General features: G+C 46.2%; 1 protein-coding gene across 8 annotated transcripts; it reads left to right on the top strand.

Annotated features, from left to right (window-relative positions):
- Window positions 1-4,554: 4,554 nt before the first annotated feature.
- Window positions 4,555-22,049, top strand: TLR2 (toll like receptor 2). Of its 8 annotated transcripts, XM_037378369.1 has the most exons (4): window positions 14,039-14,143; window positions 14,377-14,549; window positions 16,874-16,960; window positions 19,492-22,049. In XM_037378369.1, the coding sequence occupies exon 4, from the start codon at window positions 19,500-19,502 to the stop codon at window positions 21,849-21,851; it is 2,352 nt and encodes a 783-aa protein (XP_037234266.1). In that variant the 5' UTR covers window positions 14,039-14,143; window positions 14,377-14,549; window positions 16,874-16,960; window positions 19,492-19,499; the 3' UTR covers window positions 21,852-22,049. The 8 variants fall into 8 exon arrangements, with proteins under 8 accessions (XP_037234233.1, XP_037234249.1, XP_037234242.1 ...); XM_037378336.1 differs by lacking the exons at window positions 14,039-14,143; window positions 14,377-14,549; window positions 16,874-16,960; window positions 19,492-22,049 and adding exons at window positions 4,555-4,821; window positions 8,173-8,249; window positions 10,100-12,852; XM_037378352.1 differs by lacking the exons at window positions 14,039-14,143; window positions 14,377-14,549; window positions 16,874-16,960 and adding exons at window positions 7,759-8,249; window positions 10,100-10,151 and having other exon boundaries at window positions 19,521-22,049.
- The last annotated feature ends 1,674 nt before the right edge of the window (window positions 22,050-23,723 follow it).

The following is a 23,723-nucleotide window of genomic DNA, read 5'->3' as shown; positions in this document are numbered from 1 at the left end:
GTGAGTCAGTGGTATCGATGTTGTCCTGTTACTTGGTGAGTAGGTATGAGCTCACAGGGGTGTTTTTGTCCAGCTAACCAGCTTGCCAGCTTCTTGCTGAGTTCCCCATGAAAGAGAAGGGGCCTCCCAGCCTGGAGACAGGATTTCTCCACCTGCAGAAACAGGGAACAAGTCATACTCACTCATAGGCTATGTTTCATCATGACAAGTGTGAGGAATACTTATTTTAGGGAAAAACTTAGCCCTTTGAACAGTGGGGGAGAAGAGTCCAGCCAGCTTTCACCTTATCCATCCCTTCTCCCATTGCTCACTGCATTTTTGTTAGCAACCCCTGTAAGATACTATTCAACCAGAAGGCTTCGCAAACATCAGAGAGGACATTGTCAAATGGAAACACGGAGACACCAGAGAGCCGACGGAGAGAGTCCTCTCAACAGGGGGTTGTGCACCTCAGTATGCTTTGCTTGACCTTTTAGTCCCAGCTGTGAGATGGGAACAAGGAGTTCAAGGAACCAGCCCCAGAGAAATAAAGTACTCAGAAAGGCTGATTTTAAAGGAAATTTATTCAAACTATTAATCATGGAACATACAGGAAATTAATGTAAAATGATGTCATAAAAATAGCACATGAAAGAAGTGAAAATGTAACATAATTTCTATAAATAGAAAAGAATCTTTATACTGACACTTGTGTAAGTTATAAGCTGAAAACAAACCAGGTGGCCAGTCTGTTGGCTAACAGTTGTTAAAGATTGGATGCTAAGACCCAAAGAAACAAAGATCATCTTGTGCCCACAGGTGCAAACCTCATGATGAGTTCAGCATTGGAAGAATATCACCTGAATTGATATAAGGTAAGAGAGTGCATCTAATTTGACGATCTTCCCCACAGTAGAGCAGATGTGAGGCAGACAAATTTTATTACCCTATGGTTCTCTCTGAACCAATCTGTTCTTTTCCTGTAATTCCAGCTGTTGAGATGAAATTTGGTTGGTTTTACTGCTTTTTTGTTTATGGTATTTCCTTTGTTTCTTCTTCCTTTGATAACTCTTCTGCCCAAAATCTGCAAACGGGAGAGCAAACTTCGTGTAAGCATGAGTTACCATGCATCCTATACTTATTAGAGTTCTACAAAAGTCTTCTTAGCATTAGTACAACTCCCTGTTGCAATTTTTGTGTAAGTCGCCTACTTGCTTTCAAGTGAAGAGTGGGGGTTTTCTGTTGCCTTGTGCTTGCAATCACCTATTGCACTAGGGTTTTGGTGTCTGCTGGAGTTCCTAAGTCATGCTAAAAGGCCTACAGCATCAGCAATGTTTCTGGACTATCATTATTGGAATAATGGGATATTGCTAAGAAACAGCTATTCCCTCTCAAGTGCCATTGCTGCCCAGCCTTTGCTCCCTTTCTTCAAACGGACACCGTGACATGGCAGAAACCGCTGGGTTGAAACAAAACCTGAAGAAAGCAAATCATTTCCCATCGAAGCTGTTGCCTAAACACACTGCTCTGGGCGAGCATGGTCAGCTGTGGTGGGGCTTGCCACAGGCGTCTCCAGACCATCCTGGTCATACCTGCATTGCCAAGGCTCAGCCATGCTCTACGTGGCATATCCAGGTAACTTTGTTTGGATGTTAGAGAGGAATTCAACTCGAAGTCTGTAAACGTGGGTATTTCACAGCAGTAGGAAGCACCTTGTTTTGGGGGCTGCTCCCCTAGTATGGGGCGTTTCTTTCTTTTGCAAAAAAGACAAAAAGGCATCTTGCAGCACAGGCAGAAGACTTACACAGTCCGTTCTGAATCCATCAATGCTAAGCTGGTACTGCTACACTGAAGAAAACTTACAGATGAGCAAGAAGTGCAATCTGAGGATAATTTAGGAGGAATTATTAAAATAGCTGTGTGTGTACTTGAAAATCAGCTTGGGATGCCTGTTTTCAATCATGTTCAAGTCTGGAAAGTCAGAGAATAGTCAGATATTGGAAATATCTAATTATTTGAAGATGTTTTGGTGGCTCTGTCGGAGTCAACACACACTTTTCAAATACTGACATTGTTGTATGATCAGGATTTTCATTTTTAGTAAAAATGATTTTTTCATGAGTGTTTACAACTCTGCTGTATTCAAGCTTCTAAAACGTTGGTTTAAAAAAAGTATACACTTGCAAAAGAACACAATAGAAATAATCCCTGCAAGAAACTCATGAAACATGTAATTTTTCTAGTGAAAAAAAACCCTAGAAAATAGGTCATTAGAATTTTCCTATTTTTTAAAACTATGGAGTTTTGATAGGCGATAAATCAGGAGAACTACCTGCACTGAAGAAAAAGCTTCTGATGCTTTGAATAACTGAAAAGATTTGGAATGGACTGGTTTCTCTTTCTGAAATGCGCTGCCATGTCTGAAATATTTCATGGCAACAGCTACAGAGAGAGGCAGAAGCTGAATGCAAAGCCTGAACTACCTGTGCAGAATATATCCTGGCGTTGTCTTTTGTGGAATGAATACAAAAATCTTGATATTTTTATGGCATATGATAATGATCTGCTTCATTTCCTGCTCAGATTCTTGCCCAACTGTTAAACACAATTATTTTTTTTATTATTTTTTTTGTAACAAGCAGTTAAATATGTATCTTTGCATCCCAGCACAGTGTTTTCCACCTCCATACAGGAAGCAAACTCTAGCTGCTTCTGCAATGACTTGGTCCCATTCCCAGGAATGTTTCCCTTACATAAAAAGAAAAAAAAAAAGGAAGAAAAAAAATAAACAGAAAAAAACAACCCCCTTATTTCAGTGTATTAGCACTAGCTAGACCTAGGCACAAGACATGTATCCATGCATTTCTCTCAACAAGGCAAGACAAGGTTTACTGGACCTTTCCCGCAATGAAGTGCACCAACACGCGTGTCCTTTTGCCCAGCCTCTCTCAAAGGACCTTATCCTTGGAGATGAGCAAAGCAGTTTTCCCTCCTTACGGGAAATTCCAGTGCCGGGATGTTAAACCCTAACTTCCTCACAACAGCCTGCCAGTGATGGCTTGCACCTGGTGGGCTGTGACAGGATATTTTCTCTCCTGGTGAGCTGAAATGAAGCAGAAGCTGTCCAACAGTGAGCACTGGAGATCCCATTCCTCTCTCTTCCCGAGCCCCCGTAGTCCAGCCTGTGCCTTGTAGGGTACTTGAGAACCCCAGCCCTGGGGCACCTATAGCGGTCCCGATGGCTGGGGACATGCTGGGGGGTGGCACAGCCTCAGCATGGGCAGGTTTGGTGCCTTCTGGGTGGCCAGAGCACAGGGTGGTTGTGGCTCTGTCTGGAAACCTGCAAAATCCTTGTTTTGAAATAGGCATGGCACCTCATTTTCTTAAAAACTGGAAATATGTCTTATGTCTCCAAATACCTCTGCATAACAGATGACCTCTGTCATATAGTTTGGCATACAGCAAACTGATGGACACAACAAGAGTGTGATAGATGGAGAGCAAAGAAAAGAAGTTCTTCAAAATACTGGGTGAGCGGTACTTTGGAAGGCTACCCAGAGGTATTTCCTGAAGACAGCCAAAAAACTGAAGTAGCTTTGTATGTTGATAATGTAGAACCAATTAGTAGTATGAAAATAGCAGAAAATATATTAAAAGAAAATGTGATTTCCAGATTATGTCTGTTTTAGCGGATGGATGCCCAGCAGCAGTCAACTGGGAGCCTGTTTGCTCAGGTGGTGAGAGGTACGTTTGGGCTGACCTCCAAGGTCCCAGTGCTGTGACGTTTGTGTTTCAGGTTCCTGAGTCCCGCAGCCTGATTAGGCTGCAGAGTGCCTGTGGAGAACCAGGGTTATGGGTAGGGGAAGTATAAGGGCTGGTACAGGCGAGCTAGCCTGTAAGAAAAGCCGAAGTCAAGGCTGCTCTGAGCAGACTCTTTATGGGTCCTGAGCACCTGCCTCCATGCATGGTTCCCATCCCTGCATCTTCTCTGGGAGCTGGACCTCTTCCGCAGGGATGCAGGAAGCCCTGGGTGGTGCTCGGAGGAAGTTACGCTCCACCAGATGTATTTCCAGACGGACCTTTCCCCCGTGCACATCCTGGCCCCTACCAGGACTATTTTGGCAGCAATGAGGTCTTTTCTTTTGTCGAGTCGTGCTGATGTAACTGTCCTAGAAAAACAAAACTTTCCATATTATTAGAACAAGCTTCGATGTCTTAGCCTGCAAACTCCCCTGCCAGCTGCTTCCCTGTTAAGGTAGCAAATCAGTGTCATGTTATTCCAACTGAATGCTTCCTGAAAGGAGATGGTCAAAAAAAAAACCCCACGGCCCTGGTTCCTTGGCAGAGGCTGGCTGTTGAATGAGTAACCTCTTACACAGCATCATCATCCTCTGCCACAGCAGCAGGGCAAGGACAGTCCGGAAGGAACATAAAGGGAATCTGCTCCTTTGCGTTGGAACTTTCAGTCTGAAGATTTAACCAGGGGACTGAGCAGCTGGAAGGTTAAGCCTGATACAGAACACAACAAAGTTAAAATTGTTTATTTTTCATTATAATGTTTCTTTTTGTTGTAGTTCGAACATGAATACCCGAAGCCCTGCAAGTCAGATTAAAGCACAGGCACCAGCAGTACATGCCAAGGCTCTGCTTCCAGGACCATGAAAGGATGCCAAGCCGTTCTGCTTTCAATTACACAAGTATTATACCTCCTGCTCCAAAGACTGCAAACACAGATCTGACCATTTTTCCTTGCCATCCGTTTCCAGGGGGGCTTAAGAGCAGAGTGCTGGGCTGGCACCACTGCGGCCGAGCCGACACACCAACACATCCCAGTTACCAAGGGTAAGTGTCAGGAAGCAGTTGTGCCCTGCTTGCAAAGATTTGGAAAGCGTTTCTGTTCGTGTCCCAGACTGACAAATGGATTTGTGAGTTCCCTCCCTTTTCTACTGCTTCTGCCTTTTCTTTGAGGCCGGGGTCTGGGGGCGGGTGTCGCCTGGGCTGGGCCCCTTCTGCACTGGTCGCTTGTCTTTTTTCAGCAAAAAAAGCAAAAAGCAGCTGAGTGTGGATGCTGACATAGAGGAAGAAACAGAGGAAGGGAGTGTACAGGCTGCGAGTCCTCTCGTGTGGGACTGGGAAGGGGAAGTGCTTTAAGGAGTGCGACATGCCCAGATGCTGCAAGAGACGGAGAAGTCGGTGCCTCTGGCAGGCAGGGGGGAAGAGGCTGCAGGGCTCTAAAACTGGGGTCTGATCTTAAAGCTGTGTTCCCTGAGTAACACCACACAGATGCAGAAAGAGGAGACAGTGGGAATACAATGGTGAAATAACCCTTGTAACTCTGGTGGCAGACTGACTGAGGACCAGTGTTGCCACATGGTTCATGGTTTTTGATCAAGTCCCTCCTTGTGGGGTTCTGTGCCACATACACCTGTCTCTGTTTCTAATTCTGTTTTGGTCAGCACCCATCTAATACAGTCGCCCATCGCTGGTCGCTGCCCTGCCTGTCAGCAGTAGGGTTTTACTAATGGAGGAGGGCTGTGGCAGGAGCCTGTCCCTCTGCCAGCAGAGGCAACGCAGGGACCCAGCACCGAGCCACAGGAATCCGGGATGCTGAGTGGGCTGTAGCTGGGGGTCGGGGAAGAGTTGGCTGAAGAAAGCGTGTGCTTCTTGAGCTGCTCTCTGACGAACAGGAACATCTAAAGGAAGAGAGCTTCAAAAGTGCTGACCAGCTCTGTCTCAGCCCTATCTGCCAGCAAAGGCTTGTGTGGCATCTCTGCTTGGAACATCTGCAGTTACAAAAGCACAGGCTTGATGCACATCTGTGCCTTTCTGCTGGGAAAAAGTAATGTACTGGCACCAGTGGAAGCATGTACCTTTTTTAAAAGACTATAAAGGAGGAAGGATAGTCATAGATTAAAGTTGGAGGAGTAGAGAAAGCACCCACAAGGTGCAACTTCGTTCAGTGTTAAACATGCTGGAGAAATCTACTCTGGAGAAAAAGCAGATGAATGGTATTCTCATCTTAAAAGACAACAGCTTTCTCCTACTTTAGACTCTTTGATTTCGAAAGATGTTGTTTTGAGTCCAGGCTGGAGCTCAATTTGGAAGCTGATCCTCTGGGAGGCAGGTGGCTGGTACCTTGCCTCTGTGTGTGGGGCAGCTTGTGGAGGGCATTTCTGTCCATCTTGAGCATCCTCGGACCTTCCTGACTCTGGATAACCTGATAAATCCTGACAAATTGACCTGAAATGAGAGAGGAGAAGTTGTGCTGCTTGTTGACTTTTTTCCCTACTGAAGGAAACCAGCAGAAGTCCCACTCTGATTTCTTGGCTTTTTAAGCAACTTGCTGAACAGCTTGGTTTGTGGGCTGCGGCATGGGAAGGTGGGCAGGGTTGCTCTGGTCTTCCCTTTCTCAGGGAAACCAGAAGCCTGGCCCAGTTCACACACATGATGAGAGCGGGCTGAGCCTGGATGTTAGGAGAAAGTCAGTGCTTCTGAAAAAATAGCTGGTGCCTACCTTGAATTTCCACAAACGCATGGTGGTGAAGCTGTAACAGGTAGAAAAGCGTGCTCGTTTCACATTGAATGAAGTACGTGGCTTCATATGTGGTCTACTCTTCTCCAAAGCTCTTCTTAACTACATTTAAGTTTACTAAGGAGTTTCAATTCTAATGACAAAAACTTCTAGGAATGAGTTTCATCAACCTCAGAATTAACATTTTTAAACATTTCGAAAATTGAAAGTCTTCTCTGTTGAAGAAAAATAACGATTTCTGCAGAGAGGTGCTAGAGGGAAGAGGTAGCTTTGGGGAAGCTGATGACATTCCTTCACTAAAAAGACTATTCCCCTCCCTTGCTGTGTCCCATAGCTGCTCTGTCTCTGTTTTAGAATGCGGTTATGCTTATCATCTATTCTCTGTAGCAGGCAGAAAATACAAGGGTATCTCAGTCTTTCAATTCTTTTTTTTTGGAAAGCGTCAAGTTGTTAACCTAATGTGCAACGCTAATTTCAGCGCAGTGGAACTGAAAGTTGCTATGAGATGCACTCTGGCTTCTGCCTGGGCTTTACCACCCTTGAGGATGCAGATGCCACCATGGGCCCTCTGACACTTGGCAGGTGGCAGGAGTCAGTCTGTCTGTCTGCTGTAAGGCAGGTACCTCTTGGTGCAAGGGGGCAGCAGATCACAATTTCTGTGCACAGAAAAGAAACGGCAGTAAGAAGGCTGGGGGTTTGAATGTCATGGGTTTTCCTTTCAGAGCTGGTAGGAAGACTCCCTGCTCCTTCACGCATGCAGCATGCTTGGCCATTTGACCAACTGTGTGTTTCCATTCAGTCAAGCTAAAACAAATATCATCAAACTTCCCCTCTCAAAATTGCCTTGGATGTTTACAGAGAGGTACTTTATTTCAATCTGTGTCATCTTTTTCAGACAGCATATCATCCCATTCTTATGCATTTTCTATTTGTTGATTACATATGACTGCAGTGTCCTAGGAAATGAAATGATGCTAAGTGTTTTCCAGTACTCTCTTTGACTAAACAATTTGACTCCAGCATTTATATCAATATAATATATATATCAATCTATATATTGATAACACTTTACAGAACCTACACAACAAAATAATTTGGCTGTGCTGAGATGTTCTGTTGCTCAGTACAGTTAACAACCCCCCAGTGCATACCAAACAATAAGTATCAAAAGTAAAGATACAGGGAGGTGAATGCTGTTCTCCATAGGAACTATTTCTGCACTTAATGCTGAAGGAAGTGATTGTGAAAGAATGACTTGTGCAAAATGGTTGCATCAGCTTTTCCAGTGATGGACGACTGACAAAAAGGAAGAGACCTGCCACTGAATTTCATCTTGCAACGAAGAAAGTGCAAATATGACCTATGCTCATTTTTGTGTCCTCAGTCAGCAGCAGCGATAGAACTGGTTGAAATGTGAGTTTGAAGGGCAGCATCATGTGTGCCGGACAGTGCTGAACTCTTCAGAAGCCATGGTTTCCTTAGGGGAGCAGCCATTAAAGCAAAGCTGTGCAGACTGGTGTGCCTCACTGGCTGAGTAGTTGGAGGACATGGGGAAACTGTCAAGTTTTGTTTGAAGAGTACAGGCTGAAATGTTTTCTCACTCCAGGACTGTCATTGCACCAGACCTGCCAAAGGATTTCCAGCTTTTGTTGTAATTGCAGATATGAAGTGACTGCTTGGATCCCAGAGTACATGATCAGCACGCGAGGAGGCTGAAACACAGGATGCAGTACACAAGGTAAGTTGTTTACTCTCTGCTTGTTCAGGAGTTGAGGGTACTGTTCATCTGCAGTACTGAAACTGTTTACAGCAGCTTGTGAGCTTTTACCAAGTGACTTATTTTCTGGTGTAACCACTGGTGAAATGTTCTTTGGCACCCGCGGCAGGAAACACAGCCTTTCTGTAAATTAAAATCAGTATTATTCTAATTATATCCACTGTTTATAGGGTGGCAGTAACATCCAATTCCCATCAGTTACCAGTGTTGATTTACAGAAAAAAAGTGATAGACTTGTTTGATTGCATATCAGCTTGTTCTACCTTTCCAGTAAAGAAAGTAAATGGCTTACACAGTGTGTAAAAGGGTGTGCCAGAAGCCTACACAGGGCTTTTTAGAAGCCCTGAGGCTGGTGAGACTCCATACGGGGGACCCCAAAATCTCTTCCAGGAAAGTTTGCGGTGTTGGAAGCCACAGCCCACTCAAAGGGCTGAGAGGGGGGACACGGTCTGTTCAGGCTTCTGCCTGCGGGGTAGCCGTGCTAGATGGGCAGGCTGATGCTGCAAAGCTGTGAGCATTCAGAAGCATAGTATTGCACAGCTATAGAACCATAGAATCATTTCGGTTGAAAAAGATCCTTAAGAACATTGAATCAACTGTTAACCTCACCGCTAAACCATGTCCCTAAGCACCATGTCTACACATCCTTTAAATACCCCCAGGGATGGTGACACAGCCAGTTCCCTGGTCAGCCTGTTCCAGTGCTTGAAAACCCTTTCAGTGAAGATATTTTCCTGATATCCAATTTAAACCTCCCCTTGAGGCCATTTCCTCTCATCATATCGCTTGTTACTTGGCAGAAGAGACCGGCCCCCACCTGCCTACAACCCCCTCTCAGGCAGCTGTAGGAGCAATAAGGTCCCCCTGAGCCTCCTCCTCTCCAGGCTGAACACCCCGGTTCCCTCAGCCCCCCCTGACAAGACTTGTGCTCCAGACCCCCCACCAGCCTCACTGCCCGTCCCTGGACACGCTCCAGCACCTCCCTGTCCCTCTTGCAGCGAGGGGCCCAAACCTGAACTCGGTACCTGAGGTGCGGCCTCACCAGTGCCGAGCGCAGGGGGACGGTCACTGCCCTTGCCCCGCTGGCCACACCGTTTCAGCCACCAGCCAGGACGCTGCCGGCCTTCCTGGCCACCTGGGCACCCTGCTGGCTCCTGCCCAGCCGGCTGCCAGCCAGCACCCCCAGGCCCTTTCCCCCCAGGCCCTGCCCAGCCGCTCTCCCCCAGCCTGGAGCGCTGCGGGGGGTTGCTGTGACCCAAGGGCAGGGCCCGGCACTGAGCCTGGTGGAACCTCGTACAGTGGCCTCGGCCCATCGGTGCAGCCTGCCCAGACCCTCTGCAGAGCCTCCTGCCCTCAGGCCGACCAACACTCCCACCCAGCTGGGGGCCGTCTGCAAACTGGCTGAGGGTGCGCTCCATCCCCTCAGCCAGATCATTGATGATCTAACCATCTTCCCCTGTTTAGGGCTGAGACGTCCAGCTGTAGCTTCATGGCTGAGAGGAGGCGTGATGTGAGAGGCGTTAGAGGTGAGAGCTGTAGCCAATGCGCATATGGAAAGGCAGGACATTGAAAATGATCCTTTATGACTGTCGAGACATGATCTGGCTGTACTCCACAGCTAGGTAGCACACCACGTTTGCAGGGCTGAGCAGCTGAAGTATGAGAGGAAGACTGATGTTACAGGATAACTCTTAGAATAAAAAAAATTGAACCTGAAATTCCTAATAAAATCACATAGGTTTTCAACGGTTTTTGGTTGCTATTCGAAACTAAAAATTGGCACTAACTTCTCTCCTTTCTGTTTCCTACAGCAAAATGTTCAACCAAATGAAATACAAATCTAGAATAACACACAATTGGCAAGTGTGGGCTATCTACATGATCTTCGCTGCAAACCTCTCTGAAGAGCAAGTGCTGAAGCAGGCTTGTCCTTCATGCGGTGCCACTGAGGTTTGCAACTGCTCTGCCAGGGGCTTGGACTTCATTCCCCCAGGGCTCACGGGCAAAATCACAGTGTTAAACCTGGCCCACAACAGGATAAAGCACATCCAGTCCCAGGACCTGCAGCAGGCTGTGAACCTGAGAGCCCTGCTGCTGCAGTCCAACAACATCAGCTCCATAGATGCGGACTCGTTTCGCTCCCTCGGGAAACTGGAGCTCTTGGACTTGTCAAATAACAGCTTGGCTTACTTGTACCCTGCGTGGTTTGGGCAGCTTTTTTCACTCCAGCACCTCCACCTTCAAGGGAATTCCTACAGAGACCTGGGGGAAAGCTCCCCCTTCTCTAGCCTGAGAAACCTGAGCTCTCTCCACCTGGGCAACCCCTGGTTCTCCATGATAAGGCAAGGGAACTTTGAGGGCATTGCGCTTCTCGACAAACTGTGGATTGATGGTGGCAACCTCAGTCAGTACGAGCCAGGAAGTTTGAAATCGTTTAAGAAGATAAATCACATGATCATAAACATAAGAAATACTAATGTATTCTCAGCGATTATCAGGGACCTTCTCCACTCTGTCGCTTGGTTAGAAGTGAGAGACATTAGATTAGAGATTGAAAAAGAAACCTTGGTGCAGAATGCTACGCTTCCTTTTAGGATACAAAAACTTACATTTAGAGATGCTTCATTCACAGATCAATACATGAGCCGAATACTAGTATTACTAAAGGACATCACATCTTTAGTAGAGTTAGAGGCAATTGATTGTGTGCTTGATGGGAAAGGAGAATGGGATATCAAAGAAATCGCAAGGAGTGGGAAAAGTTTTGTTGAAACTGTATCATTAAAAAATATAGTAATTCAGAATTTTCATTTGTTTTTTGACCTGGAAGGCATGGAGTCACAAATAAACCAACTAAAAAGACTCACCATTGCAAGTTCCAGAGTTTTCATGGTAGCATGCAAACTTGCAAAGCATTTTTCATCACTTCTGTATCTAGACTTCAGTGACAATTTGCTTGTAAATAATCGTTTAAAAGAGACAATCTGTGAAGGTGCTTGGCCCTCATTGCAAACTTTAAATCTAAGTGAAAACTCTCTAAAATCTCTGAAAAACACTGCAAATTCTGTAACTCGTCTACCCAAACTGATTAATCTTGACATTAGTCAAAATAATTTTGGTGAGATGCCAGACGTATGTGAATGGCCAGAAAACCTGAAATATTTGAATCTCTCCAGCACTCAAATATCTGAGGTCACCGCTTGCATTCCCCCAACGCTGGAAGTTCTGGACGTTAGCGCTAACAACCTGAGGGGGTTTGAACTGCAACTACCTTTTCTCAAAGAGCTGTACCTCACCAAAAACCAGCTGAAGACCTTGCCTGGTGCCGTGCCCATTCCAAACATAGTGGTTATGTCAGTCAGAGGAAACAAGCTCAACGGTTTGTCCAAGGAAGAGTTTGTGTCCTTCAAGAAAATGGAGCTGCTGGATGCCAGCGACAACAGCTTCATCTGTTCCTGTGAATTCCTCTCCTTCATCCACCACCAGGCCGAGATAGCCCAGGTGCTGGTGGGGTGGCCGGATGAGTACATCTGTGACTCTCCGCTGGCGGTGAGAGGGGCACAGGTTGGAGCTGTGCACCTCTCCCTGATGGAGTGCCACAGGTCCCTTGTGGTGTCGTTGATCTGCGCCGTGGTCTTCCTGGTCATCCTCGTGCTCGTGGCTGTGGGCTACAAGTACCACGCGGTCTGGTACCTGCGAATGACCTGGGCATGGCTCCAAGCCAAGCGGAAGCCCAAGCGAGCCCCGCCAAAGGACATCTGCTACGACGCTTTTGTCTCCTACAGCGAGAATGACTCCGACTGGGTGGAAAACATCATGGTGCGGGAGCTGGAGCAGGCCTGCCCCCCGTTCCGGCTCTGCCTTCATAAGCGGGACTTTGTGCCCGGGAAGTGGATTGTGGACAACATCATTGACTCCATCGAGAAGAGCCACAAGACGCTCTTTGTGCTGTCCGAGCACTTTGTGCAGAGCGAGTGGTGCAAATACGAGCTGGACTTCTCGCACTTCCGCCTCTTTGACGAGAACAACGATGCGGCGATTCTCGTCCTCCTGGAGCCCATCCAGAGCAAAGCAATTCCCAGGAGGTTCTGCAAGCTGCGCAAGATCATGAACACAAAGACCTACCTTGAGTGGCCTCGTGGTGAAGATCGGCAGGAGATGTTTTGGGAAAACTTGAAAGGAGCCTTGAAGTCGTAAAGCAAGTCAGCAGTACCCATTTCAGCATATTTCCAAAGGATCTATGTTTGCTTATGCTAAGCGTTTTTTCTTTCTTATTATTCTGCCTAAGGAGAACTGGCTTTGTTGTGTATAGAAATAATTGTCATCTTACTAAATGTGAAAACCCACTTCAGGCTTTCCCATGATTTGATACTCTGATCTTTCACAACCCCTGCCAATAACTATGATATTTGAAAGCCATGTTGGGTTTCATATACTTATCTAAATTCATTTAGCTGTATGTAGGGCATTTCTGTACTTTTTCCTCCTGTTACCACATCCCCAGCTAGTTGCTAATGATGCGATTGTAATTTAGAAATGAAAATAAAAGCCAAGTACTTCAATACTCCCCTGCGTCTGTTATTCTCCTTTAGTTTATTTTCAGTGCCATCATGCATAGCACAGCAATTAAAATTAAATTCTGAAAAAAAAACCCCTGAGGATTTACATTAAAATAAATTCTAACATTCTGTACAGCACACAAAAAGACAGTATCTCGAATATGTACTTCTGTTCACGAGTCTGTTGTTCTGGCTAGTTATACCATGGTCCATACCACCATGCATGGACTGGCATTCACTCGGCACCTGTGAAGGAATCATCCTGGCACCTTGTACAACGGTGGTGAAATACAGAGGCATTAAATCACTGGTGGTTTGATTGGTGGTTGTTTCCTTAGGCTTCTTTCTCCCTGTGAATGCTCATTTCTGCCTCCATGGCCACCACCACATTCCCCTCTATCTCCCCACAGATAGAGCTGAAGCCTTCTATTTGTCGGGTGTGAGGCTGTGTTTCTAGTGAGCGGGCCAGGTGGTGTTGCAGGCTGGCTCGCTTCTTGCTTACGCTCTTCCCTTTGCACAGCACATTGCAGTAATTATTGGGCTGTGCACCCCTCGCGGCTCTGCTTAGCTTCCTTTATAACCAGTGAAGAAAATCGCACTGATAAAAGGCAGTTCATCTTTCTGCTTCAGTATGAGGTATCTCCTAGAACATCTGTCTTGCTCTTCACCAATTACAAAGGGTATCTAGATGAGCAGGTAGATACAGATGTTTAAATTTAAGATAGCTGGTGCCTCTCTGAGTGCCTGGAGTCACAGCTGTTGTGGGTTTTTGTGTTTTAGAGGTTCATGTGGCAACCTGGAATTGTCTCTGAGGGGATAAAGTTAGGTGTGGGTTTCTCTAACTCGGCAATTCTATATTCCCCTTTGCTTGTGTGGCTGCAGCTTAAGTACAGGAGAACCTAAATTAATTTTGATTCACCTTCAGACATGCAATTATTTCGTGGTGAAATACCAAAGCTTTGGCATATGGGCTGAGTGAGTATTTGAAAAATGGGAAAATTTGCTTATACACACACAAGTCTGTGTGTTGGTATATATGTACATACTCGTATGTATGTATACCTCTGTACATGCTTATATATATGTGTATATACACACTCCTGTATGTATGTGTATATGTATATATGCACACGAGCTGATAGTTTCCGTGGGTGTAGCCTGCAAACACCACTTTCAGTTCCACTTTCCTGTGCTAACAGTATCTGTAGGGTTAGTCCAAAGCCTGCTACAAAAGAATTTTTCTGCTCACGCCCTTGGAGAAGAATAGCTCATGGGCTAACCAAAGCTGAACTCCAGGTAAGTGAGGAGCGAACCATCTGACAGCAAACACTGAGCACTGATAAAACACATTAAGAGACCACAAGAGGTAAGGGAGAAATACGTCTTGCTGGTCATTCCAAAGGGAGGGTCAGAGAGAGAGGCAGTAGCAGCCTTGGCTTTCACACATTGCACTCTTATCACTGACCCAGGCTTTTACGGGTTGGCACATTTAAAAGAACCGATAGCGTTACAGCTCTTATGCCAATCAGATCCCCCAGGCGGGAATCCCCCTGCTACATTGCCAGGACGGAGGGGCGAAGCGGGAAGGAACCAGCAGCATGAGAGGAAGCTGGGTAGAGAACAATCAGCAAAAGAGATGAAACACGACTGTGCAGGCACCAGAGCTGGAGCTGGCACCCACGGGAGTCTTTTCTGTACAGAGGTGAGTTTGCGGGTTGGTGAATGCTCTAGGCATGGGAAGAGAGAGTGGAGCTGCAACACCAGAGCAAGAAGCAAGGAGGGAGCACTGGGAAGAGGCTATCTCATCTCTGCCACGGAGTCCTCCTCTGCGTGGGGGGTTCAGGGTGCTTGGGGCTGCTGGGCAGGGGCCAGCTCCTGCAGGAGTGCAGGGTGGGGAGGGATTCCTGGCTTCCAGCAGAAGTGGAACAGGCAGGTGCAATCACAGGCAGCTGGTAGGGCTGCATGGCCGGCAGGCAGCAAAAGGAAGGCTCTCCGGGAGAGCCAAGACATGCTGATGGGAGCAATGTCCTTCAGGAAATGGGAAAGAGGAAAGCATCAAATGAAAAAGAGACAAGCTGGGTCAGACTGTGCCGTTTCTGCTAATTTTCCTTGTGGGAGGGTGCCTTGTATGTTCTTTGTCCTGTTTATATGTTGCCCCACTTGTGTGTTGATACCTGCTGCCCAGGGAAGGCTGGACATGAAGGTGGGCTCTGTTTGCTCGAGGAATTCAACCAGGAAAGAGCTCACTGAGCAACAGTCTCAAGGCAGCGGGATCAGCTATCTCCTCACCTAACTCTGCCTTGTTGCACATCCTCTGTGTTGGAAATAAGAAGAGGCATGCCTATGGATGTGCGTGTGTGTGTATACACATGCATACCATTAAATCAATGCTCTGGCCAAGGGGCCAGTGGCATCCTGGGGTGCATTAGGCGGAGCGTGGCCAGCAGGTCGAGGGAGGTTGTCCTGCCCCTCTACCTGCCCCCTGGTGAGGCCACACCTGGAGTACTGGGTCCAGTTCTGGGCTCCCCAGGTCAAGAGAGACAGGGAACTGCTGGAGAGGGCCCAGCGGAGGCTGCGAGGGCGATGAGGGGACCGGGGCATCGCCCTTATGGGGAAGGGCTGAGGGAGCTAGGCCTGCTCAGCCTGGAGAAGGCTGAGAGGGATCTCATCGGTGGCTACACATACCTTAAGGGCGAGTGTCGAGAGGACGGGGCCAGGCTCTTTTCAGAGGTGCCCAGCGCAGGACAAGGGGCAACAGGCACAAACTGCAGCACAGGCAGTTCCATCTGAATATGAAGAAGAATGTCTCCACTTGAGGGTGACAGAGCCCTGGGACAGGCTGCCCAGGGAGGCTGTGGCGTCTCCTTCTCTGGAGACATTCAAAACCCACCTGGATGCAATTCTGTGCGACCTGCTCTGGGTGAACCTGCTTTAGCAGGGGGTTGGACCAGGTGGTCTCTAGATGTCTCTTCCAACCCTGAACGTTCTTTGATTCTGTGATAACTGGGACATATGTAACACACACACAACCAAGTGCAAAGCAGCAACTTTCCCCAGTCTGCCTGTGGGTTGATGCCTTCACCAACCAGTGACCCTCCCACTGCAGACTCTGTAGCACTGCTCAGATTTACCAGGGCTCATCTAGCTTGATAGCGCTCCCCAACCTAGAATCAATTTGCACACTGTTGGTGTGCTTTATTTTAGTGGTTACATTAGCCTTTAACATTTGTTAGCATTTCTAGAACCTCATTCGGTTGGCACTTGTGGTTTTATTTAAGAATATGCACATATTTCCTCGAATACTTCTACTTGCCTGGGCCAAGGAAGATAGTCTGAACATGTCTGATGGCTCAGACCCTTTGTCCATAACCCAGAAACACTTTAAATGTGTAGTTTGTCACAGCACCTTATGGTATAAGGGCATCTGTGCAAGTTTCTGTATTTTTAGCTGCATTTCAATTTGTGTGTGGCTTTTTTTCTTCCCAGTGCAACAGGGAAAAGTGATTCCTTGGTAGAACAATGATATTCTGGACTGGGGCTGTATTTCTGAGTGGGTGTAGAGAGGTCTGAAAAAAACTTTGTAAGTCAGGATCTTAAGCTGAATTATTAGACAGGAATGGGAAGTGGAAGAGAATGGGTGGAAATGCATGAGGTTGGGAATGGGATTTCCCCGAGTGTCTGCTCACATTACAGATGAGCAAAAAAAAAAAAACTTGAGAAAGATGCTCAGGGAAGTGACAATAAAGAAAAGCATCCTATATCACCAGACGGGGTTCAGTCCTGCGTTCCCTGGTTGGTTTCAGGTTGGTAAGGTGGGGAGCCATTAGGCTCAGCTGGTATTGCCTGCACAGTACCTGCCTGGTTCCTTTCTTGCTGCCAATTTTTCATCTGTAAATAATCTACCTATAGCTAGATTTTGATTGGCCAGGTTGCCTGGTTGTTTCTTTTTCCAACATTAAGCATTTGGATGGCAATTTAAAAAATACCACTTAAATTTGTTGCTTGTGAAACTCATCTTTCTCCTAGCTTTGCTCCTGTGGCCTGCAGCACTGTTACCCATCCGGACTCGCAAGGCCAAAAAAGCCCCACAAAAAAGCCTCAGCTGGACAGCAGGTGAGTGTAACTACAGATCACAGTTCTTCGGGTGGGATTCACATGGACATATATCTAGGTATCTAAACTGTGGTGCTCCATTTTAAGTCAATGAGGTCATTTCTCTTGGAGTCATCACATCTTAGTGTGGGTGTCCAAGAGACATGATGTGAAATGCCCCTGAAAGTTGTTATTTCTCTCCATTGACTTTGGAGGACATGATGGGTGACAGCTAAGTTGTGGGCATCTAAAGACAGGGGAGAGGACTGTGTCCTTCAAGATCCAAAGCTCTATGTCAGAGAAAGAGATTAAAGGAAAGTAACACAAAATGTCAAACTGTTTCTAGTCCTTCAGGTGGGAAGAGATGGAATCATTGAAAAAATAATCCACAACTTTTCCTCATTTCCTTATATGCCCAAACAATCTCAGGTAATTCTGCCACTTTTGAATAATTTTAAGCGATTTTGGCTAAACATAACGCAACTAGAAGGGCAGGACTTTTTTGTTATGAACTTGTCTGTGTGGGTGAGCTATTGTAAAATTAATTAAGAGTATGAAATCAAAGTACAGTAGCTTTTCTGCACAGAATCTTAATGGGATGACTGAAGGAGAAAGAAGTTAGTGGTACTTAGTGAGCCAATCTAACCCAACTAACCTGATACAGAGCCCACGATGATCTTGGGGAATCTGTTCATTGGCCATCTTGGGACTGGTTCACTCTTTTCACCCTCGGTAAAATACCTACTGGGGGGGGGGGGGGACACGCGATTTGTGACACACTGGAGAAAGTTATATTTTAAAAGTGTATAAACAACAAAAAAAAAGGGGGTTATAATTCAATATGTAATGCAGGTTTTGAAGGGAAAACAGCCCTCTCGGGTTTCAAGAGTTGTTTTTCCAACTCCTCAGAGGGGCAGATGAACTAAAGTCACCTTGCTGGGAGTAAGGATGGGCTGGATATTGCAGCGAGCTCTGCAACACAGAAAGCCACATCAAATCAGTACTATAAAAGGCACAACTGTGGGAAGAAAGAGAAGTGACACAGGATCCACAGCTGTGTGGCTTCTCTTGAATCATTTCAGTCCAGAAGATGAGGAACAGGCCGTGGGGCTAGAAAAAGCTGATCTCATTTGCGGGAGGCTCCAAAAGCCTCTGCTCTTCCTTGTGACTTGGCCTAACCATCTCTGTCACAGAGACCCAAAGCAGAAAAAGTCACTGGCAGAGGAAAAGGGTGTGGCAGTAAAAAGGAGGAGCCAAGAGTCAGTAGGTTACAATGGTCAGTTTTCCCTCCTTTAGCTTCATTAGCCAGTATCAGACTGATGGCAACATGATAATGATGGCCTACACAGACATCCAGGCAAATATTTATTTCCCTGCTGCTAGCACATTTACAAACAAAATAGCCAAAGGCAGATAAAATGAGGAAAGGGACTGAAACATATAAGCCCTCTTCTCCCTGTTGTCAGAACTGAGATATGATTGAAATGAGTATTAAATGTGAATGTCCTTATCTCCCGTGAGACACTGACTCTTCTTGATGTAACCAGGATTTGAAACACATATAGGAGACTGTGTAGTAAAAAAAGAATAATACTCACAGATCCAGAAGAAAAAGACCTAATGCAGGGCTGGGGCGTGGGAGGAGTGGTGTATAGGGACTATTTAATAATCAGGCGAAGAATCAGATTTAGTAATAGTTTTGTGATTATTCAGATGTTTAACTGAATCCGGAAAAGATTTGTGCAACTTTTAATTGATTTATCCTCCCCTCTGCCCTGGTGAGGCCACACCTGGAGTACTGGGTCCAGTTCTGGGCTCCCCAGGTCAAGAGAGACAGGGAACTGCTGGAGAGGGCCCAGCGGAGGCTGCGAGGGCGATGAGGGGACCGGGGCATCCCCCTTATGGGGAAGGGCTGAGGGAGCTGGGCCTGCTCAGCCTGGAGAAGGCTGAGAGGGATCTCATCGGTGGCTACACATACCTTAAGGGCGAGTGTCGAGAGGACGGGGCCAGGCTCTTTTCAGAGGTGCCCAGCGCAGGACAAGGGGCAACAGGCACAAACTGCAGCACAGGCAGTTCCGTCTGCGCATGAGGGAAAACGTCTTTACCTTGGGGGTGACAGAGCCCTGGGACAGGCTGCCCAGGGAGGCTGTGGCGTCTCCTTCTCTGGAAACATTCAAAAACCACCTAGACGCAATTCTGTGCGACCTGCTCTGGGTGAACCTGTTTTAGCAAGGGAATGGACCAGGTGATCTCCAGAGGGCCCTTCCAACCCTGACCGTTCTGTGATACTGTGATTTGATAGTCCTCATTTCAAAATCTGAAACCACAAGGAAAAAAAGAGTAAATTCAATCTATGTAGCTTTTAACAAATTATTCTGGAATACTTGTATACTAATATGTTTCATCTCTGAACAGTGTTAAATACAAATATATTTATAGTGCCATCAACAGTACAGAACAGTAAAGGTTATGTTTTTGATATATCCAAAATGTACCTTCTTCAAAACTAACTACTCATCTTATATTTGCTCTGAATGTATCTCATATTTTAGGCAAAATAATGATGACACGCATTTGGCAAGTGTGGGCTATCTACATGATCTTCGCTGCAAACCTCTCTGAAGAGCAAGTGCTGAAGCAGGCTTGTCCTTCATGCGGTGCCACTGAGGTTTGCAACTGCTCTGCCAGGGGCTTGGACTTCATTCCCCCAGGGCTCACGGGCAAAATCACAGTGTTAAACCTGGCCCACAACAGGATAAAGCACATCCAGTCCCAGGACCTGCAGCAGGCTGTGAACCTGAGAGCCCTGCTGCTGCAGTCCAACAACATCAGCTCCATAGATGCGGACTCGTTTCGCTCCCTCGGGAAACTGGAGCTCTTGGACTTGTCAAATAACAGCTTGGCTTACTTGTACCCTGCGTGGTTTGGGCAGCTTTTTTCACTCCAGCACCTCCACCTTCAAGGGAATTCCTACAGAGACCTGGGGGAAAGCTCCCCCTTCTCTAGCCTGAGAAACCTGAGCTCTCTCCACCTGGGCAACCCCTGGTTCTCCACGATAAGGCAAGGGAACTTTGAGGGCATTGCGCTTCTCGACAAACTGTGGATTGATGGTGGCAACCTCAGTCAGTACGAGCCAGGAAGTTTGAAATCGTTTAAGAAGATAAATCACATGATCATAAACACAAGAAGTATTAATGTATTCTCAGCAATTGTCACGGACCTTCTCCACTCTGTCACTTGGTTAGAAGTGAGAAAAATAGCATTTAGTATACCTGCTGAAATTCACCTGTTGAAAGTCATGTCATCTTCTTTTGCAAAGAAAATTTCTTTTAAACAGACCTTATTAACAGATGCTACTGTGCCTGATATTGTCAGCATTTTAGCAGACATGCCAAAATTAGTGGAGTTAGAGATTATAGACTGCAGACTCTTGGGTACTGGACGATGGGAAGCACAAATTCTAGCAAACCAGTCACAGACTTTAAGAGTTCTGACAATAGAGAAATTATCTATAGAACAATTTTATTTGTTTACAGATCTCCATACTGTGGAAGGTCTATTATCTCTTGTTACGAAACTAACAGTTGAAAATACTAAGGTGTTTTTGGTACCGTGCCAGCTTTCAAAACATCTTCTGTCATTACAGTATCTTGACCTTAGTGCAAATTTGCTTGGAGACCCGAGTTTGGAGCATTCAGCCTGTAAGGGTGGTTGGCCCTCATTGCAAACTTTAAATCTAAGTCAGAATTCACTCAGTGACTTAGAAATCACAAGTAAAAGTTTGTCTCATCTAAGAAACCTAATTCTCTTAGACATCAGCCAAAATAATTTTGGTGAGATGCCAGACGTATGTGAATGGCCAGAAAACCTGAAATATTTGAATCTCTCCAGCACTCAAATATCTGAGGTCACCGCTTGCATTCCCCCAACGCTGGAAGTTCTGGACGTTAGCGCTAACAATCTGAGGGGGTTTGAACTGCAACTACCTTTTCTCAAAGAGCTGTACCTCACCAAAAACCAGCTGAAGACCTTGCCTGGTGCCGTGCCCATTCCAAACATAGTGGTTATGTCAGTCAGAAGAAACAAGCTCAACAGCTTGTCCAAGGAAGAGTTTGTGTCCTTCAAGAAAATGGAGCTGCTGGATGCCAGCGACAACAGCTTCATCTGTTCCTGTGAATTCCTCTCCTTCATCCACCACCAGGCCGAGATAGCCCAGGTGCTGGTGGGGTGGCCGGATGAGTACATCTGTGACTCTCCGCTGGCGGTGAGAGGGGCACAGGTTGGAGCTGTGCACCTCTCCCTGATGGAGTGCCACAGGTCCCTTGTGGTGTCGTTGATCTGCGCCGTGGTCTTCCTGGTCATCCTCGTGCTCGTGGCTGTGGGCTACAAGTACCACGCGGTCTGGTACCTGCGAATGACCTGGGCATGGCTCCAAGCCAAGCGGAAGCCCAAGCGAGCCCTGCCAAAGGACATCTGCTACGACGCTTTTGTCTCCTACAGCGAGAATGACTCCGACTGGGTGGAAAACATCATGGTGCGGGAGCTGGAGCAGGCCTGCCCCCCGTTCCGGCTCTGCCTTCATAAGCGGGACTTTGTGCCCGGGAAGTGGATTGTGGACAACATCATTGACTCCATCGAGAAGAGCCACAAGACGCTCTTTGTGCTGTCTGAGCACTTTGTGCAGAGCGAGTGGTGCAAATACGAGCTGGACTTCTCGCACTTCCGCCTCTTTGACGAGAACAACGATGCAGCGATTCTCGTCCTCCTGGAGCCCATCCAGAGCAAAGCAATTCCCAGGAGGTTCTGCAAGCTGCGCAAGATCATGAACACAAAGACCTACCTGGAATGGCCTCTTGAAGAAGATCGGCAGGAGATGTTTTGGTTTAATCTGAAAATAGCTCTGAAATCCTAGAAAGGGATATTAAAGAATGAGTATGTATCAAATGTTCTCTGGATTTGTTTCTCTTACCTGTTTGTCCCATCACCTACCTGTATCTCTAGAATAGAAAGCTGAGCTACTGTAAATTCTATTATTTGCTCTGTGATTATTCTCTTTGGGTCATGAATTGTTGTATTGGTTTGAGTTGGAATTAAGTTTCTTCGTAGTTTCTCCTGTGATGCTGTGGTTTGGATTTGTGACCAGTGTTGATAACAGGGGGATATTTTAGTTATTTCTGAACAGTGCTTACACAGCATTAAGGCCTTGTGTGTTTCTCTTGCTGTCCTGCCAGCGAGTAGGCTGAAGATGTATGATAATTTGGAAGGAGACACAGCTGAAAGAGCTGATCCCAGCTGGCCAAAGGGATGTCCTATACCATATAACATCATGCTCTGCAACAAAAGCTGTGCGAACGAAAGAGGAAAGAAGAATGTTTGCAGTTATGGTGTTTGTCTTCCCAGGTAACTGTTAGGCATGATAGAGCCCTGCTCTCATGGAAACAGCCGAACACCTGCCTGCTGGCAGGAAGCAGTGAATGAATCCCTGAATTCCTTGTTTTGCTTTACTTGCCAGCGGCTCTTGCTTTACCTGTTGAACTGTCTTAATCTCAGCCCAGTGAGTGAGTGGCTCTGCGGTGCTGGGCTGCTTTCCGGGGTTAAACCACAATTTTCTACACACATTAATCAGCAGTGTTAGCAAAAGCTGTTTTATTTAGATATTAAATGGTGAAAAGTTGTTTAGATATACAGCTATATAGTTTATCCATCTTTATCTATACAGCTATGTAGTTTATCCATCTTTATCCTTGCAAAAGCTTTAGGAGAGAGCCTGCCTTAGCCAAGGGGTTTTCTGCATTCTTTGGATAAACCACTTCTAATCAAATGCAATAAAAGTCAGTTTACGCAGCAAGGGTTTTTGTCCTAGCTCTCCTAGTTAGTGGATCTAAGGACTGATTAGATAGAAATAGGCAGTATTTCTCAATCACTGTCAGTTAAATGTCCAGATCTCCTGAGGATTGTGGCTGCAAGGCTTAATGTAAAAATGCACTTTCACATTGCAGTTCTGGCTGTTGTTCCATAGATGTTCTACGGCAAAACAACTTTCTTGTTGAAAGATCTAGGGAGGTTGATGTCTGTCTAGTTTCAGTGTACTCTGTGTGGGAATAGATGCTTCAGAGTGGTGCCCAAATACTATTCTGACTTGCTCAAATAGAGTTTAAGCTATTCTCAGCTAGAACGTGAGAAACACGACTATATATGTAGTCTTTGAATTCTACACCATATTCCTCTCTCCGATCAACAGTCTTAGCACAGGCACAAAAAAGGATGTTTCCTACCTCTTTGCTCTCTCTGTAAATGCAGTCCACAAAACCAGAGGGAGTAGAGAGCATCCCACCTCAGACATTGTGTTTGCTATCAGCTGGGGCCATGTTTTCTCAAGATTACCAGGACAAGGCCTCTGATTGCTGAAAAAGTGGAATAAATGGGAGACATTGGCACCAGGCTCTTCCTCCAGAGATGATTTAAAAAGAAAGGTTATCTTGGGTGATTCCTGCCTTGCAGAAAATTTCAGATGAACCCTAAGAGCTTGAATGTGGTAGGCCAGAGGGACCACTAACTTCTGGATCGGTTCAGGACTTATGCACAGGGTAGAACATTTCAGAAGCATGTACAGAGGAAGCAGACATGTACAGAAGCAGTCCTTAGGCGCCTTCACATGGAAATGCCTACAGCATTTGGCTGCATCTCTGATGAGATTATGTCCAAGTTATTGTTTTTATTGTTGTGTTTTGGTCTTGGGCATCTAACGTGTACAAAATCTCTGTTCAAACACCTCAATATCTGT

Source organism: Falco rusticolus, chromosome 1, assembly GCF_015220075.1.
Source record: "Falco rusticolus isolate bFalRus1 chromosome 1, bFalRus1.pri, whole genome shotgun sequence".
NCBI lineage: Eukaryota > Metazoa > Chordata > Aves > Falconiformes > Falconidae > Falco > Falco rusticolus.
Note: the sequence above shows the minus strand (reverse complement) of the source record. Positions and strands in the feature narration are given on the sequence as shown.